Source organism: Schistocerca piceifrons, chromosome X (assembly GCF_021461385.2).
Source record: "Schistocerca piceifrons isolate TAMUIC-IGC-003096 chromosome X, iqSchPice1.1, whole genome shotgun sequence".
Lineage (NCBI taxonomy): Eukaryota > Metazoa > Arthropoda > Insecta > Orthoptera > Acrididae > Schistocerca > Schistocerca piceifrons.
The window spans coordinates 672,084,604-672,104,244 of NC_060149.1; the positions used below are offsets into that span (position 1 = coordinate 672,084,604).

General features: G+C 42.8%; 1 protein-coding gene across 1 annotated transcript in view; it reads left to right on the forward strand.

Annotated features, from left to right (window-relative positions):
- The window catches only part of LOC124722667, a 625,281-nt gene that overhangs the window by 291,400 nt on the left and 314,240 nt on the right, over positions 1-19,641 (forward strand). The window contains exon 4 of the mRNA XM_047247812.1: positions 1,622-1,873. Within this exon, the coding sequence (XP_047103768.1) occupies positions 1,622-1,873 (252 nt within the window). The remainder of the gene's footprint in view (positions 1-1,621; positions 1,874-19,641) is intronic.

Below are 19,641 nucleotides of genomic sequence, written 5' to 3' on the forward strand. Positions count from 1 at the left end.
GTCAAGAGGGTTGAGGTCAGGAGAGCGTGGAGGCCATGGAATTGGTCCGCCTCTACCAATCCATCGGTCACCGAATCTGTTGTTGAGAAGCGTACGAACACTTCGACTGAAATGTGCAGTAGCTCCATCGTGCATGAACCACATGTTGTGTCGTACTTATAAAGGCACATGTTCTAGCAGCACAGGTAGAGTATCCCGTATGAAATCATGATAACGTGCTCCTCTGCGCGTAGGTGGAAGAACATGGGGCCCAATCAAGACATCACCAACAATGCCTGCCCAAACGTTCACGGAAAATCTGTGTTGATGACGTGATTGCACAATTGCGTGCGGATTCTCGTCAGCCCACACATGTTCATTGTGAAAATTTACAATTTGATCACGTTGGAATGAAACCTCATCCGTAAAGAGAACATTTTCACTGAAATGAGGATTGACACATTGTTGGACGAACCATTCGCAGAAGTGTACCCGTGGAGGCCAATCAGCTGCTGGTAGTGCCTGCACACGCTGTACACGGTACGGAAACAACTGGTTCTCCCGTAGCACACTCCATACAGTGACGTTGTCAACGTTACCTTGTACAGAAGCAACTTCTCTGACGCTGACATTAGGGTTATCGTCAACTGCACGAAGAATTGCCTCGTCCATTGCAGGTGTCCTCGTCGTTCTAGGTCTTCCCCAGTCGCGAGTCATAGGCTGGAATGTTCCGTGCTCCCTAAGACGCCGATCAATTGCTTCGAACGTCTTCCTGTCGGGACACCTTCGTTCTGGAAATCTGTCTCGATACAAACGTACCTCGCCACGGCTATTGCCCCGTGCTAATCCATACATGAAATGGGCATCTGCCAACTCCGCATTTGTAAACATTGCACTGACGGCAAAACCACGTTCGTGATGAACACTAACCTGTTGATGCTACGTACTGATGTGCTTGATGCTAGTACTGTAGAGCAATGAGTCGCATGTCAACACAAGCACCGAAGTCAACATTACCATCCTTCAATTGGGCCAACTGGCGGTGAATCGAGGAAGTACAGTACATACTGACGAAACTAAAATGAGCTCTAACATGGAAATTAAGCGTTTCCGGACACATGTCCACATAACATCTTTTCTTTATTTGTGTGTGAGGAATGTTTCCTGATAGTTTGGCCGTACCTTTTTGTAGCACCCTGTATATATAAGTACAAGTGTTAAATTCCGTTTGTAACCTCGAATTTCGCGATAATGTCTACTTGTTTCTAGATACAATACGTTATTTTTAAAACTAGAATACTGATTTTGGCAAGGACATAAATCTCTGCTTTCTGTTTTTTTAAATACAGTTATTCATAACGACGTTAATAAATCGTGTTTATATCTTTGTAATTTTCATTCCTTTCTTTTAAACCTATTATTTCGTAAAATCTTAAGCTAACAATGAAATCGTATATATTTAAATAATGACAGGAAATGCTGCATCATATCTTCTAATTCAAAAGTTGCTCTAACGTACTATTTTTTCACGATAGCTACCACAAAATTACACTTCATAGGGCGCTTACCATAGTTTCTCCCTGTAAATCGATAGGCCCTATTAAGCTGCTCGTGTTAGAGGTGTGCTTGTTACGTGTTTCAGCGTTCTGCCACACTCAAGAGGCGCTGTCGTCGCTGTGCTCGCTGATCACGGGCGACGCGCTGCTCTACTCCATGTTCCGCGTCGACGCGACGGCCGAGGCGTGTCCGTTCCGCGGACCGTTCACGTTCACGTACAACCGCGGCTACGGAGAGTGCCGCACGCCCGTCTCCTCCATAGACTCTTGCACCGACGACTCGCGCCTGCTGCTGCGCTACCAGGCCTGCCCCGACATCTCCGGCACCGAGAGCACAGGCAAGTACCGTCCGAGGCATCACTGCCGTCTCATTTCTCCAGCTACAAGCTCCTTTTGTTATCTTAATGACCACGTCCAATCGAGACCACACCTTGTCCAGAAATACGACACGTAAAGACACCTCATTATAAGCCCTTCCTCCTCGAGTAGGAACGTTCCAGTACCAGATTCGATACAATATTTGGTATCTCTGAAAATATAAACTATATCGAACATTATTCTTAATTGAGATTTCCTCAATACACAGGTTGTTTTTACTCAAACGTGATAATAACGAACAAATTTTAAACTAAAATTGCATAAGTATTCAACGCTGTCTGTTCAGGATGTTCCTCCGTCTATTTCTATCTGGTGTGTTCTGCTTCTTCTGCACCCGTCTTAACATTATTAAGTGCACATTTTGGAGTCATGAAGTCATGGGGTTGTTTTCATCTCTTTCTTCCTTCAGTTTCTTACCCCAATATAAGGTTTGGTATTTGTGTTCCCTCCATTCTTCTTTCACGTCCCTCTCACTACACTTTCCTTCCATACAACGCATGAAATTTTTTCTCTTTCATTTACATTCTCTTCAATACTTCATCGTTATTTATTTCTTATATCTTGAAAATTTTGGTAATTTTCTCCAAAACCCATCTCTAATACTTTCAGCTTATTAGCATGTTTCTGATAAGTTGGTGCCGGCCGGAGTGGCGAAGCGGTTCTAGGCGCTACAGTCTGGAACTGCACGACCGCTACGGTCGCAGGTTCGAATCATGCCTCGGGCATGGATGTGTGTGATGACCTTAGGTTAGTTAGATTTAAGTAGTTCTAAGTTCTAGGGGACTGATGACCTCAGATGTTAAGTCCTATAGTGCTCAGAGCCATTAGAACCATTAGATAAGTTGTTCAACCTCTGCTCAGATATCGACTTCAGCATGATTCTTTTAGTTCTGTTCTTCACATTTTCACTCAACAAGATAGAGTTAACCATCTCAGTGACTTTCCACCCGTTACTAATTATTTTATTAATTTCAACATCCGATTTTCCTTCTGTTTCTAAACTAGACCCCAGGTAAAAAAAGTATTTTTTTTCATTTTGTATCCATCTATGCTCAATTCGTCTGATCATTGGCAAGGTGTTCTGTATTTTGATAGTTAACCTTCATACCTCAGTTTTAACAGTCAGTTGCTAACTGATTACGTAAGTAATATCCATCCTCCCCTATCTTGTGGCTCAAATGGCTCTGAGCACTATGGGACTTAACTTCTGAGGTCATCAGTCCCCTAGAACTTACTCGTGGATCTACTTAAACCTAACTAACCTTAGGACATCACACACACCCATGCCAGAGGCAGGATTCGAACCTGCGACCGTAGCGGTCGTGCGGTTCCAGACTAAAGCGCCTAGAACCGCTCGGTCACTCAGGCCGGCCCCTATCTTGTGCTATGACTACTTGGTCATCAGCAAATGGCAAATGCTGTAGATATCTTTAATCCGTAATTTCTAATCCCATTCTCCTATATTTACGAGACCATGTGCTAAGATTAATATCCAAAATTCTGCGCATACATCAGTAATATCGCAAGATATTCATTGCTTTTCACCGGTTCTGAAGCTTTTCTGTAACAGAACAGTATACTGTCTGCAAGATAAAATCACACAGAAGTAATGGGAAACGCCGGTGCCGTGGTTGTTAGAAGACGGAAGACTGAAGGCAATGGTAGAACCGCGAACAGTAAAGTTTGAAACGCAACGGCTACCAGAGAGCTGGCGACCGCCACAGCCGGTTGCGAAAAAGAAGTATTGATTCACGAAAGGTAGCAGCGCACGAATCAGAAATTAGTGTGAAGCACAATTCGTTGTCAGCCAAACACAGAACAGCCAAAGAAAAAGTCAAAGCAAGACAGTAAGACGTAACCGTGCTGGACCCAAAATACTGAATGGCGCGTGACGTATAGCTTTATAAAATGACGGAGAGTGGATGTCAAAGTGTGAGGTCGCCACATTAGGTTACTTACAAGGGAACCTCCCCATCGCACCCCCCTCAGATTTAGTTACAAGTTGGCACAGTGGATAGGCCTTGAAAAACTGAACACAGAGCAATCGAGAAAACAGGAAGAAGTTGTATGGAACTATGAAAAAAATAAGCAAAATATACAAACTGTGTAGTCCATGCGCAACATATGCAACATCAAGGATACTGCGAACTCAGGAGCGCCGTGGTCCCGTGGTTAGCGTGAGCAGCTGCGAAACGCAAGGTCCTTGGTTCAAGCCTCCCTCGAGTGAAAAGTTTTAATTTTTTATTTTCAGACAATTATAAAAGTTCAGGCACTCAAACATAATCAACTTCGCTCTCCAAAATTCCAGGACATGTTCAAATTTGCTTGGACACATGCAGGATTTGACGGTCTACACACGGAAAAATTTGAAAACGTTAAAAACATATGTTTTGACAGAGCACAGGGAAAACTGTGCGACTGTGAAACTGTTGCATTCATTTGTTGCAGTTTATGTGACAAACTCTTATGTTTTCATCACTTTTTTGGGAGTGATTATCACATCCACAAGAAAACCTAAATCGGGCAAGGTAGAAGAATCTTTCTACCCATTCGTCAAGTGTACAAGTTAGATAGGTCGACAACATATTCCTGTCAGGTGACGCACATGCCGTCACCAGTGTCGTATAGAATATATCAGACGTGTTGTTCTGTGGAGGAATCGGTTGACCTATGACCTTGTGAGCAAATGTTTTCGGTGCCCATTGGAGAGGCACGTCCTTTCGTCTACTAATCGCACGGTTTTGCGGTGCGGTCGCGAAACACAGACACTAAACTTATTACAGTGAACAGAGACGTCAGTGAACGAACGGACGGATCATAACTTTGCGAAAATAAAGAAACTAATATTTTCACTCGAGGGAAGACTTGAACCAAGGACCTCTCATTCCGGCGCTGCTCACGCTATCCACGGGACCACGGCACTCCTAAGCTCCCGACCTCCTTAATGTTACCTATCTTGCACCCGGACTACTCAGTTCGTATATTTAGCTTATTTTTTTCATAGTTCCACACAACTTCTTCCTGTTTTCTCGATTGATCTGTGTCCAGTTATTCAAGGCCTATCCACTGTGCCAACTTATAACAAAATCTGAGGGGGGTGCGATGAGGAGGTTCCCTTGTTAGGGGCGTTACCTGGAAACGTTGTCTCATCACCTGACCAGTGAAGGATCGGATGCTGACGACTCGAATACCTCTGCGATATCTGATTTATCCTCCTAGTCGACTTTTGCATTGCACGACAGCAGAAAAGGACCTATTTTGGATAAAAGGTGAGAATTATGTCGCATGAGTGATGTCAATGCAGGCGATATTTCGTACGTAAAATATAATATTTTTGACATATTTTATCTTCACATCTAAAAAGAGTTCATGATTCTTATTTGTAAACAAAATTGTTATGTTCTAAAAAAGAAACTGATATTTTTATACTCTTTCTGTAAAAGCTCTGTAGTGTTGATTGACACACAAGGCTTCTCTAAAAAATCTAATTTCTGTAAAGAAACTGGTTTAGATATTCATTATTTTTGATGAAAGGAAATTTGCACTACTGGTTAACAAAACCAAATCTAAATTTCACAAATATCAAAGGGAAAACAATTCACAAAGGCATCAGGAAATAGTTAATTTCGCAAAAAAGATAAGTACGGGGGTAACATTTGTAGAGGGAGACCAAAGCTTGAATACAGTAAGAAAACTGAAATGGAGATACAGGTTGTAGTAGTTAGGCAAAGATGAATACACTTGCTCAGTCCACACTAGTGTGGACAACTCTAACAAACCAATCTACAGACTGAAAACCACAAAAACAACAACAACAATATCTGACAGGTAGTATAAAAACTGTGATTACGTATATCCACCATCAAGCAAAATTATGTAGGAAATAGAATTACGAATTTGCAACCCTTTCCCTTTCTTCCACAGTACACTGAGCAAATGAGGCGTTGTTTCATCTGCAAACCCTCATACTCATTTGACAAAAAAATTCAAGGAAAACCTGTTAAATAGCAGTACATCCCTTAAATGTTCGTAAACTTCCGCTTGAAAACCTCAAAATAAACTGTTTTCTTACTTCCTCCGAATGTCTAAAGAGGGGAAAGGTGTGTGCAGCTTTCAGCACTTATTTCTACTCTAAGTTTATATCTTTTCAGACAGCATTTTTTTGTAGACTTGTGTGTATTCACAACTAAAATTGCGCTGGAAGACTAAAATACGCGGTTCCTTTGATTAAAAACTGTAGTTTACGAATTAGCATTTAAAAGCCCGTGTTTTTATGCATTAAAGACCGTTTGGAGCTACTCTTGGCTGTATGATGTGATACATGTGCCCAGTAAATTCTAAAATAGCTCCCTTGTGAGCAGTAAAGGAATTTCGTCGTGATACTTCCATACATAACGCCTGAGACTAATAACAAGGAGCCGCTTTTGCATTTAACAACATGGAAGAGAAGTAATTTAGTCCTGACAGGCGCGGCGGTCTGATATTTTATTAAGTTTAGGTTTTTGGGTGCGTGAAACTGTTCTAACAAATTTCATAACAAAATATTGTGGCGTTTCTTGAACACCATTTTCCCGAAAACATCGAAAATCAGTTACCTGCGTGTCTTTACGGCAACTAAGTGGATAAACTGCAATATACAATAACTTCACGGAGGAAAGTAAAGAGTCAACTTTTTTATTGTGGAAACTGCGAGACATACGATAGTTCTAGCGACGCGAGTGGTATGCTTCAGAAATTACCTGTTATTTTACTTGGAATTCTTCGTTTTCTACTTCCTTTATGTGGTAGAAAACGTTGCCAGATTTGACGAGAATAGCTGAACAAGAATTTGAATCCTGCTTCTCCTGAATATGTTTCCAGAGCTTCACTGTCTGTGCTGCTTCGCTCTGTTTATGCATTTTCATGGACTCCGAAGTGAAGTCTTCATAACTAACTATTACGGATATCTTAACACTGACTGTTGGCCACGGAAACCTTACAGATTTTTAGAATTCCGGCTATTTTTATCGTTTTTCATTATTTATTAAGAAGTCTAGCAACCAGTGAAGATTGATGGAGCCTGTCCATATGCGTGGTTTTTTTTAATTTAAAACCTGGAGAAGTAGTACTCCATCAAAAGAGGTGATCGGCTGTCTATCGATATTTTCGTGTCCCGTCAGTGTGTTAACAGGTCCAAAATCGTTTCATATAGCACACAGAGACTGCGGAAGGAATATATTTTATGGATACAAGTGTTGAGCTGCTTGTTTTTCGGTTTCTTAGTTGTCTAAGCGAAAGTTCTATCATCAGGATTTCCAAGTTTCTATCGGTGCTTGACATTTGTTCATGGCTTGATGAAGTAGTCCCACCGAGGGAAGTTTATTGCTAAAGAAGCGGAAAAGGTGTATTAGCCCTAGTGAAAAAGAAACTGTAACTCCATAAATTACGTGCACATTGCGAGAATCTGCTTCACTGTTGAACTATTATAAAATTCCAGTATGTTGTTTGAACGTAAGTTAATGTCCCTTTTTTGTCGTTTGGGCTATACGCCGACATTCTCTCATTAACGTACTACTTGCGTGATTTCCTTAATGCCATGTGCAGATTTCCGTTTTCATTTCTGACGTGCTACTCTCATTTTACTGATAATTGTTGCCCAACTGCCCTTCCATGGTTATAGTCTCTCTGGTGCCACATAACTGTCCTCGAAAAAGATTATTCACCATACGAAACATTACAGAACAATACACTGTTTCTACCCTTAAATGCCATCTGAACTGGCAGCCAATGGAGTGCCTCCAATAGATTTGCATTTACAAGGGGACTCCGAAACGCAATACTGCAGCGGTTCTCGCTGGCGTGGAGTCGACAAGATTTGGATGATTTACGGAGATATGTGGCATCACATGTTTACGCACAGCTCATGCAAATTACGTGAGTTAATTATCATGCTAAGGGACCGATGGCCCTTGTAGTCTGGTCCCTTCAATCCCACAAACCAACCAACCAGTTATCATGTTCCTCAAACCACTGTAGCAGGCTTCTGACCTTGCAACACCGACAGTTATCCTGCTAACCGATTCTGTCGCCGTCGGGGAAAACATCAAGCATGAAGAGATGCTATGGTCCGCAGTAATGTCCATGTAGACCACAGCTGTTATGGTGCCTTCATTTACTACCAGAGGTCCCATGGAAGCCCAGGTGAGTGTCCCTCAGAGCATAATACTTCCCCGCACTGGTCTGTGTTCGTGGAGCCGCGAATGTTCCGTGCAGCCTTTCCTCCGAATGACGGCGTACCCGGAAACGTCCGGTTTAAGAAGAAACGTGATTCGTACGACCAGGTGACGCGTTTTCGTTGACCCACGGTTCATTCTCATGGTCCCGCGTCCACTGCAAACATAACTGATGATGTGCTGGGTCAACATGTTAACGTATTCGGGTGTCTTCCAAGTTCTTTGACGATGCGTGGACGTCCAACACCTTGCCGCTTCTCCTGGTTCCAACATCTTTCAACTACCAGCAGTAGGTGCTCATAACACTACACGGGAACAGCCGACCAGGTGCTCGTTCCAAGTTGCCGGGCCATCGACACTATGTCAAACTCCTTTATGTCAGTACGTTTCCCCATCTGCAGCTTTTATTCGCGTTAGAATGATTCTTTATTCGTCTCTTTATCGCTTACGTACTTTCCTTACCACGTCAGATTCCCGCAACGCCACCAGTCTCGCGATGGGCAGTGATAATAATGTTTTTGACTCATCACTGTAGTTACAACGATTGTCGTAGTTTTTTTTCTTCGTTATCAGTTGTCAAGAAGCTAAACTGGCCTCGGTTTGTACTTTGTTTCGTGTTACTAAACAGTGAAAGATGAGCTGAAGTCTTATTTGTTGTACGGATGCAGGTTAAATTGGCTATCGTGTGGAAACACTTAGGATCTGCGAAGATTTCTGTCAGCGGACTTCAGGCAACCTCCCCTGAGTTGCACCGTGTTGGAACAGCGCGGACCAAGTTTGTGGCACCTCTGCTGCCTCTGGCGTCACCTTAATTCATTATGCCGCTGTGTCCTCTGACAGGGCTCATCTGATAGGTTGGTACTCACCCCAGGGTGAGAGGTTGATACTGGCGGGGTGTACACTCTCCGAGCGAAAGGCAAATGTGTAAATGTGTGTGTCAAAAAATTGGCTCTGAGCACATGGGACTTAACTGCTGAGGTCATCAGTCCCCTAGAACTTAGAACTACTTAAACCTAACTAACCTAAGGACATCACACACATCCATGCCTGAGGCAGGATTCGAACCTGCGACCGTAGCGGTCGCCCGTTTCCAGACTGTAGCGCCTAGAACCGCTCGGCCACTCCGACCGGCTGTGTGTCAGCTTTACGACTGTTCTCTTACTATTTAGCAACAAATATGAATGGCCGCCCATTTCATAGAGTATATTTGAGCTATCATGGTGGACCGGTGGGGGGATGGGGGGGGGGGGGGATGGGGGGTAGAGAAGACTTCTTCGTTGAGACAGAAGCTGGTGTGTTGGTACAATCACAGAGAGTTGGCATGCTAGTCATCGGGAGCTCCAGGATTTGGCCCGAAATGGATCCTCTCAGGCAAACATGAAGCCATATAGTGCAATGGTGACCACACAGGACTCGCACTCGGGAGGACAATACACCCCTCCCGGCAAACATGGCGATTGTTTACAAACTTTCATTCCGGGACCGCCAGCTTTTTGCATGAGAAGAAGGGAGGAATATTGGGGTTTAACGTCTCAACAACAACGAGGTCATTAGAGATGGGGCAAATTCCCGTCCTGCCATCTACATTTAGATTTTCCGTGATTTCCCTGAATAAGCCAAATGCCTGGATAGTACATTTGAAAGCGCACAGCCGATTTAACCTCCCGATCCCTCCTTAATCCGATTTCTACAAGTGGCTGGCTGAGTTAACGAAGAGCGTTATCCTCACACGCAGGACAGAAGAATAGGTTGCTATTTGCAGCATCGTACTTAAGACCTCTTGTTTCGGAGCCAAGAGTGTGGATTTAACCTCAGACTCAGACGATTCTGTAAATATCTTGGAGCTTGGATGCCGATTTCTTGAACTCGGCTATTGGATGGAGAATTGTAGGGTCCCTTTTATAGGTGAGGCGTGAACTACAAGCAGAAAGTGGATACTCGTTGTTTGTCGTACACATGTGTTTCATCTGCGAGGGGTGGGGGGATGGTCGTTAAAAACAAAAAGAATTCTCCATCGACTTGGTCAGTTACGTGGCTTTTCTGAAACGGGAGTAAATAACGTACATTAATTACGGATGGAACATTCGTCGTTGCAGGACACAAAAAGAAAACTTTAATATGATTTTAGTTAACTTTTTGAGGTCCATTGTAGGTTCCCATAATCAGTCTCACTATTAACAGTAATAATGTCCACGTTTACTAGAAAAAGAAACAAGCTGCAACTAGAAGTAGATATCATTGAAATTTTAAATTACAGTATTGAAGTGTACAAACGAAATACACAAATCGCCAAAACCGGAGCCGTATTTATTACTATAAAAATTTGGGTAACATTGAGTTTAGTTATTGCAGACTAGAAATGAGAAATTTTTGTGGAAGGAAAACGTCTAACACTGTAAGAGATTGCCTCAAGTGCTGTAGTGACAGAAAGGGTGAGGAAATGATTGTGAATATAGCGATAAAATTTATGACCATCTTACAGTAATATTAGATTTCAAATTAACACCGATAGACTGAGATACTTACGTGAAGCTAATATATGGAAGGAACAGAGATTCGCATAATTTCTCACTACACATCTTTTCTGAGAATTTCCGTGAGCAGTGAGTTACAGAAACGACTCGCGTGGGCATGATATTGGACTTCCAGGTGACGAACAGACACAAGTTTTCGAAACAGTTATCGCAGAGAATACAGTTCTAGACAATAAAGTTGTACAGGATCAATGACTATAGGCATCAGAAGGAATGTTGTAAAGTGTAGGAAGATATTTCTGCATAGGAAGTGCGATAAAAACAGATTGCACATTACAGAAGCGGCATTCACCTTCTTTCCCTAGAGTTTATCGCCTCTAGCACGGGGTTAGATTTGTCAATATTTGACAATTTTTTTTATTTAACTTGTTGGTCGAATGTCGTTCTTGACGCGAAAGTCGTCAAGGGAACCTACAGGAAGGAAGTCACATGTACCAGCTGTCTGAGAATCATGTGAACTTAGTAATGTGTGTTATGTTTTAACTGTTTGTGTATCGTGTTCTCCAAGGCAGAATTTTGGTACGAACACAGCCTTTACCTTATCACGGTGTGGGAAATCGCCTTTAAACCACCCTCAAGCTTGCCGATGTGCAATCCGCCGCGCCTTGCCGATGTACGAGGTGCATTCAAGTTCTACGGCCTCCGATTTTTTTTCTAATTAACTACTCACCCGAAATCGATGAAACTGGCGTTACTTCTCGACGTAATCGCCCTGCAGACGTACACATTTTTCACAACGCTGACGCCATGATTCCATGGCAGCGGCGAAGGCTTCTTTAGGAGTCTGTTTTGACCACTGGAAAATCGCTGAGGCAATAGCAGCACGGCTGATGAATGTGCGGCCACGGAGAGTGTCTTTCATTGTTGGAAAAAGCCAAAAATCACTAGGAGCCAGGTCAGGTGAGTAGGGAGCATGAGGAATCACTTCAAAGTTGTTATCACGAAGAAACTTTTGCGTAACGTTAACTCGATGTGCGGGTGCGTTGTCTTGGTGAAACAGCACACGCGCAGCCCTTCCCGGACGTTGTTGTTGCAGTGCGGGAAGGAATTTGTTCTTCAAAACATTTTCGTAGGATGCACCTGTTACCGTAGTGCCCTTTGGAACGCAATGGGTAAGGATTACACCCTCGCTGTCCCAGAACATGGACACCATCATTTTTTCAGCACTGGCGGTTACCCGAAATTTTTTTGGTGGTGGTGAATCTGTGTGCTTCCATTGAGCTGACTGGCGCTTTGTTTCTGGATTGAAAAATGGCATTCGCGTCTCATCCATTGTCACAACCGACGAAAAGAAAGTCCCATTCATGCTGTCGTTGCGTATCAACATTGCTTGGCAACATGCCACACGGGCAGCCATGTGGTCGTCCGTCAGCATTCGTGGCACCCACCTGGATGACACTTTTCGCATTTTCAGGTCGTCATGCAGGATTGTGTGCACAGAACCCACAGAAATGCCAACTCTGGAGGCAATCTGTTCAACAGTCTTTCGGCGATCCCCCAAAACAATTCTCTCCACTTTCTCTATCATGTCGTCAGACTGGCTTGTGCGAGCCCGAGGTTGTTTCGGTTTGTTGTCACACGATGTTCTGCCTTCATTAAACTGTCGCACCCATGAACGCACTTTCGACAAATCCATAACTCCATCACCACATGTCTCCTTCAACTGTCGATGAATTTCAATTGGTTTCACACCACGCAAATTCAGAAAACGAATGACTGCACGCTGTTCAAGTAAGGAAAACGTCGCCATTTTAAGTATTTAAAACAGTTCTCATTCTCGCCGCTGGCGGAAAAATTCCATCTGCCGCCGGCCGAAGTGGCCGTGCGGTTCTAGGCGCTGCAGTCTGGAACCGCGAGACCACTACGGTCGCAGGTTCGAATCCTGCCTCGGGCATGGATGTGTGTGGTGTTCTTAGGTTAGTTAGGTTTAACTAGTTCTAAGTTCTAGGGGACTAATGACCTCAGAAGTTGAGTCCCATAGTGCTCAGAGCCATTTGAACCATTCCATCTGCCGTACGGTGCTGCCATCTCTGGGACGTATTGACAATGAACGCGGCCTCATTTTAAAACAACGCGCATGTTTCTATCTCTTTCCAGTCTGGAGAAAAAAAGTTGGAGGGCTTAGAACTTGAATGCACCTCGTACAATTCGCCGCGCGAATAGGATCCAACTCTGAATTAACTCCCTGTATCGCAAGTTAGCGCGCAACGGATTATGCTGTACAAGCAGGTTGTCAACATAAAAACATTCATCTCTGTGAATAAAATTATCGAGTGTCGATGAATAAAATTAAATGGCATTATACAGTACGATATAGCCGCGTATGTGCCGAGCACGGTTATGAAGAATAGGAAAGACACATTGTGGATCAGTAGCCGTGTCATTAAGAAAACAAGGAGGGCATCATCGACGATAAAAATAATGACAAAGCTTCAGCTTGACGTTAAAACTCTTCTGTCTGTGGCGGCCGGAGTGGCCGTGTGGTTCTAGGCGCAACAGTCTGGAACCGAGCGACCGCTACGGTCGCAGGTTCGAATCCTGCCTCGGGCATGGATGTGTGTGATGTCCTTAGGTTAGTTAGGTTTAATTAGTTCTCAGTTCTAGGCGACTGATGACGTCAGAAATTACGTCGCATAGTGCTCAGAGCCATTTGGACCAATCTTCTATCCGTGTTTGCTTACAAATAGATTTGCTTTTGTAGAGAGTCCGCCTTGAGCAAAACACAATTTTTCTTTTTCTTTTTATTCCCCAAACATTTTACGCTGTAATTTCAGCATCATCAGGGTTTTTTTGTGCTATCATCTATAAAACAGGAAAAATGCTTTTTACTATATGAACACAAATAAATTGGAGTTTTTAAAATAGTATTTACATATTTGAAAAACAACCAAAATTTTGTATATGTATCTTGTTACCACATGATGTGGATTTCATGGATTTTATGTAATTCATCAAAGCGTACTCTCTCCAAAAGCAAATCTAATGACAAAACTTTGCTGTCTAGTTGAAGCATGCCGGCCGGTGTGGCCGAGCGATTCTAGGAGCTTCAGTCTGGAACCACGCGACCGCTACGGTCGCAGGCTCAAATCCTGCCTCGGGCATGGTTGTGTATGATGTCCTTAGGTTCGTTAGGTTTAAGTAGTTCTAAGTTATAGGGGACTGATGACCTCATATATTAAGTCCCATAATGTTCAGTGCCATTTGAACCATTTTGAAGTGGTTGTATGGACCAAAACAGGAAAAAATATCTAGTAAACATGTGCTCGAAAATGCATACCTTAAAAGTTATGAGCACTAGTTTATTACAAGAATTGTGTTTCAAAATAGCGAAGATGAACAAGTGCTCATAGCTCTTAAGTCATGCGTTTGAGGGCACATGTTTACTGGACTTTTATTCTTGTTTTAGTCCGTACTACCACTTCCCAAAATATGGAAAGCAAAGAGCTTGCAGTGGAAGAGATTTGATTCACTATTATATACAGAAGAATGTAAAAACTGATAGACGTTGATCTCGGGGAATAACAGTTTAGGTTTCGGGGATATGTAGGAACACGCAAGGTGATTCTGACTTTACGACTTATTAAAAGAGATACGAAAGGAAGGCAACCCTAAGTTCTTAGCATTTGTGAATGTAGAGAAAGCTTTTAACAATGTTGGCAGGAATACACTCTTCGAATTTTTTTCAAATGGGAGGAACAAATTACAGGGAGGGAAGAATTACCTTGTACAGCATGGCCGGCGACGGCATGCTAAACTAGACCCGTGTAGCGTGCTGCGAGCCATGTGCAGGCCAGGCCCGGCCTGTCATTCGGCTTTGCTCAGTCCTTCTCATAAGTACCCTTAACAGCGCCTCATTTCATTTCCTATTGCGGTGCGGCATGTTTCGGTCGGCAAAACTCTGTGTTCGGCAGAATCGTGCTGTCATCGTTGTTTACCCTTCGCTATTTGTTTCTGGTATGAAGGGCATTCACAGGTCCAGTGGCTGTTTGCTCAAGAAGAGGCAGTCTATCAATCGTCACAGTCCTTTAAAATGAAGGTGAATGATTGGTTAGTCGGTTGGTTGGTTCGGGGAGTAAAGGGACTGTATTGCTTCGTTGTCAGTCAATGACAGAAGAGAGGGATGAGAATTCTCAATTCACACAAGCGTCGGGTAGAGCATATTTGCTATGAAACGACATTACAGTCCCATTTAGAAGAATTTTAAGTGTTAGTTGACAGTGAAAGAGCAAATAATGACTGCAATCGACAGACGGGATTCGTTGTTCAGCACATTAAGAAGGACTTTGTGCTAAATTTGCAGGCACGGAGCACTTGAAAAAATTGGTAGTACGAACAGCAAAATTTCTGAAGTCGCAAGCACTATACCATTGTCATTTGCAACAGTTTTCAGTGGAACTGAAGGAAGACGATGGAGCCTTCATATATTACTGCAAAGTACGTTGGTTAAGTCAAGAGGCATGCCCGCAACGATTTTTCGATTTAAAACTAGCTACTCTTGAATTTATGAAGGAAAAAGGAGAGTAGGAACGAAAATTATAACATCCGGGATGGGTTGCAGACTTCGTATTGTAAGTGGACTTGACCGCACGTTGCCCAAAGTAAGACATTGCAATGTAAATTCGTTGTGATTTGATGGGGATGCATTTAAAATTCATTGAGGCCTTGAAAAAATTACAAGGATAGTTTTTTAAAAGTTTTGAGGACACCGTCAATCTTGCATCTGTGTTCGAGACCATTTACCGTTTCAGTTGAAAGTACCCCTGTGCAGGTGCTGATGTAACTGACTGACTTGCAAAGTAATTCCAGGTTTAATGACAAATCTTTTTTCGTTAAAACTGTCCTGGACATCTACATTGCTTTCCTCAGGTAGAGTTTCCAAGTCTCCTCAATGAGGTTGCAAAGGTGCTACAATATTTCCATCTACATATTTGTGTGAAAGACCTTTTTTCGATGATGAAAGTAAATAAGTCAAGATTTACATGGCAACTTGAATGTGAAACTCTGAAATTGTTTGCCTCTGTACATATGCCGGCAGTTTGTACCATATAAAAGTTATATTATGTCTTCAGCGCACCAAAAATAAATAATAATGAAAATCTATGTTGTTGAGAAATGTGAAATATAAAGCCAAGTCGTATGCAGCGTGACTGCACTGTCGTTTAAATACGACGCGTTCGCAGTTTTCCCCTCTTCCACCTCTTCACGATCAGGCAGCGTGGCATGGTGGTGGGGGAAGGTGCAGCGAGGCCGAGGGCTTTGGCACTCGGGTCCGAGAACAGCCTGCGAGCCGAAACCTTGGCCGCCTGTGTTGTACGGAAATCAGACTGCGGTTACAGGAAACGAAAGGCCTGGAAGGCAGGAAGCAGTCGAGAAGGGAGTGAGACATTTTTGTAAACTATTACATTGAACAAGCAGTAAAAGAAACCAAGGAGAAATTTGTAATGGGGATAAATAATAAATTTGTAATTGGAATAAATAAAAATTATGCCGTTTCCCCATTACATTGTAATTGTCAGGCTTGCAAGAGCAGTTGATCGGAATTGATAGTGACTAAGAAAGAGGTTGGAAGATGAATATCAGCAAAAGTAAAACAAGGGTAATGGAATGAAGTCAAATTAAGTAAGAGATGTTTATAGAATAGAATTACGAAATGAGACACCAAAAGTATTAGAGGAGTTTTTCTATTTTGGCAGCAAAGTGACTGACAATGGACGAAATAGTGAGGATAAAAATGCATACTGGCAACAGGAAAAAAGCGTTTGCGACAGAAAAAATTATTAACTTCGAATACACACTGACAGATAGAAAAAGTGAATCACCTGGAAGACATGGTCGAATGTCAATGTAGCTTCGTACGCAAACACATCATTGACAGGTATATAAATCATTAGAGTTGTATTTCTCAGTGAGGTAGAATGACCACCAGAGTGCATTAGTGTCGTTCGTATTTAGTGGTGGGGCATATCAGGGGCATGAGCAATATCAGATGTTGAATGATCACTGTGAAGAACGTGGAGATTCCCCACACTCATGGGGGACAGCATTACCAGCGCCAGAAGAGTTTGAAATGTGCTTCAGTCTGGGTCTCCATTTGGTGGTATTGTCGAATTACGCAGTAGCCAGATTTGTGGAGGATGGGGATGTGATAGTGTCCCGATATTTGTATAGGAACGTGAGGACAGGCAGAAGTGTCATCAAGTTTCCGGACGCCCATGACTGACGACCACAAGGGACCATCTCCGTGTTGTGCATCAGGAACATCGTAACCCCTTCGTATCTGCACCTGCTTTCTGAGAACAAACAATGAACTCCCTGCAACAATCTTTATCATGTTGCACCATTGGTCGGAGTCTAGCAGCAGCCGGACTACGAAATTTCCGTCCTGTGCGTAGGTCGCCATTAACACTACACCACAAATGGCTACGTTTGGAGTGGTTCCGTGACCGGGAAGTGAATACTGATGAGTGGTGTCTCATTGTGTCCAGCGATTAATTGTGGTTCTGCACTACCCCAGATCACCATCGTCGCCGAGTACATTGGAGACGTGGGGAGGGATCACATTCTTATAATGTTTTGGAAAGGCACAGTTGTTTTACTCCTGGTGTCTTTCTGTAAGGAGTGATCGGGTATGACTTCAGATCATGGCTAGTTGTGATTGAGGGAACTATGATGGTACAGTGGTAAATCACGGACATTGTGTCCTCATGTGTTACCTCTCATGCGACGCCGTCATGATGCCATTTTCCAACAAGACAATGCACGTCCACACATGGCTCCTGTGTCTATGAACTGTCTGCGTGATGCTGAGGTCCTCCCGTGGCCAGTAAGACCCCCCATCTGTCCGCGGTAGAACGTGTGTGGGACCAGCTCGGTTGTCAACGCTGTTCCAGCGACAGTATCCAGGATATTGAGGACCAGTTACAACAGCTGTGGGACAGCTGGCCTCAGGAAAGGATACAGCGGCTTTATTACACACTTCCCAACTGAATTGTAAGGCTAGATGTATTTAGGTTAGCTAATCGACCGCCCAGAACTGGTATGAGGTAAGGTGAATTAGTTGTACGGCTGAATGCTTGCGGGCTCAGGTCACAGGACGTGCTGCTGCAGTTCCGGCTTCCAGCTAGGTAACAGATACGAGCGAGTGTAGGTATAAAGACTAGCAGCAAAGGACCGGATTAGTGTAAATCCCAGCACAGGGAATTTTGGCGATGACAGTCGCTTAGGAGGACAGACAATGCACCAAGAAATGGCGGTGTCTCAAACAATCTTAAAGTCGGCTAACTTACAGCTCTCTGAACCTCAACAATAAATCACAGTTAACCATTAAAGGGAATTTGAATACATCTGCAGTCTCAGAAAAATGAGGCACATCCAGTGACACAACAATATCTGAATATCTTTAAAACCACAGAAGTTAGTAATTCACAGCGAATAACGTTTTACACAATAAACCTGTGAATTAACAACTTTTAATCGCTTCGTGCGATTTCAATAAACGATATCTCAGATGAGAGCATTGCACTGCATCTACCATCCCTGAAAGCTTACGTATCTGCGTGTATTTTATTTATGGATTTATTACGTTTTTTACATCTTTTTTTATTACGAAGATGTTTTTCAGAACGTCTTATTTTCCACATTTACACAGCTAATGAATACAGCATGAATACATCACTTATTGTCATACTTGCGCTGTTATTTAATGAACAGTTTCCTATTTTGCCAGTAACTTTACTTAAATATTGATTGCAAGTTCTACAAAAAAACTGCGCTAGTTTAAAAGTGGTCAATCGCAGGTGTTAGCGGACACCACGAATGAAAAGAGAACCGAAAGACGCTTCTGTAAAGAAGGCATAAACAATTGTTAAAATAATATATAGCGACAGTCTGTAGTCATTTAACGTGAGCCCACTTACGCAAGAATACTGGCTTATGTATTAATGAACCAACTATTACTTACATTTATTGTTAATGACATGAGTGTAACGGCATGTTTGACATTTCTTCATTTAAATATTGTTGTAATATATTCGTTTATTGTGGGAAGTGGTCAACTTGAATCGTTTCATGTCTGTAGAGCATAAGGACGATATATATTTAGTGGGGATAGTCTTCAGCCAATGGAAAAAGCAGACAGTAACAAACACTGTGGGAGTCACGTGGAGAAGGGGACTTTTGGAATGAAGAGCTCAAGGGAGCAATTCTAGACACTTTTACGTGAATTCTTGAAAGAAGCAGACCTGCCTGTGGCAACGAGTGGCTTTCGATTGGGGAGGTGATTGATTCTGGGAGGTGAATGGCCGCTGCCATACTTTAACTTCCGAAGGGACTTAGACTTCGAGAGGTTTGAAAGTGCTCCAGAGTAGGACTCTGTTTCCGCTTGATTTACGTAATTGAGAATAGACTGAGTATGAGTTACTTTTCTTTGTATCGTGCGTGATAATTTATAAATCATCAGGTTGAACTCAGAACTATTTTGCGCTGGTGAATTTTTTGTGTACTGTGCTCACGAAATGGACTTAGCTTTCGCGAGTCTTTGATGACCATTTAGTTTGGAAATTTTGTTACCATTCTCGTAGCGCTCTAAATGTATCTTTACTGCATTTGATAAGGGTATTTCCTGTCTGTATTTTAATTGAATACTGTAGTACCACTTCCCCTTTATTTGAGATGTCCTTTCTTGAATAAACATTATTCAACATAATTCTTTGTCGTCTTCATCAAATCAAGAGATTGGAATAGAACCATTTTTATTAAATTACTCTTTTACCTTTTATATTTCTGTGAATTTTATTAAATCGCAATTCTAGCCAGTGCATAGACTATTTGACTGCAGGATCACGTCGGCCTGTGTGGCCGAGCGGTTCTAGGCGCTCCAGTCTGGAACCGCGCGACCGCTACGGTCGCAGGTTCGAATCCTGCCTCGGGCATGGATGTGTGTGATGTCCTTAGGTTAGTTAGGTTTAAGTAGTTCTAAGTTCT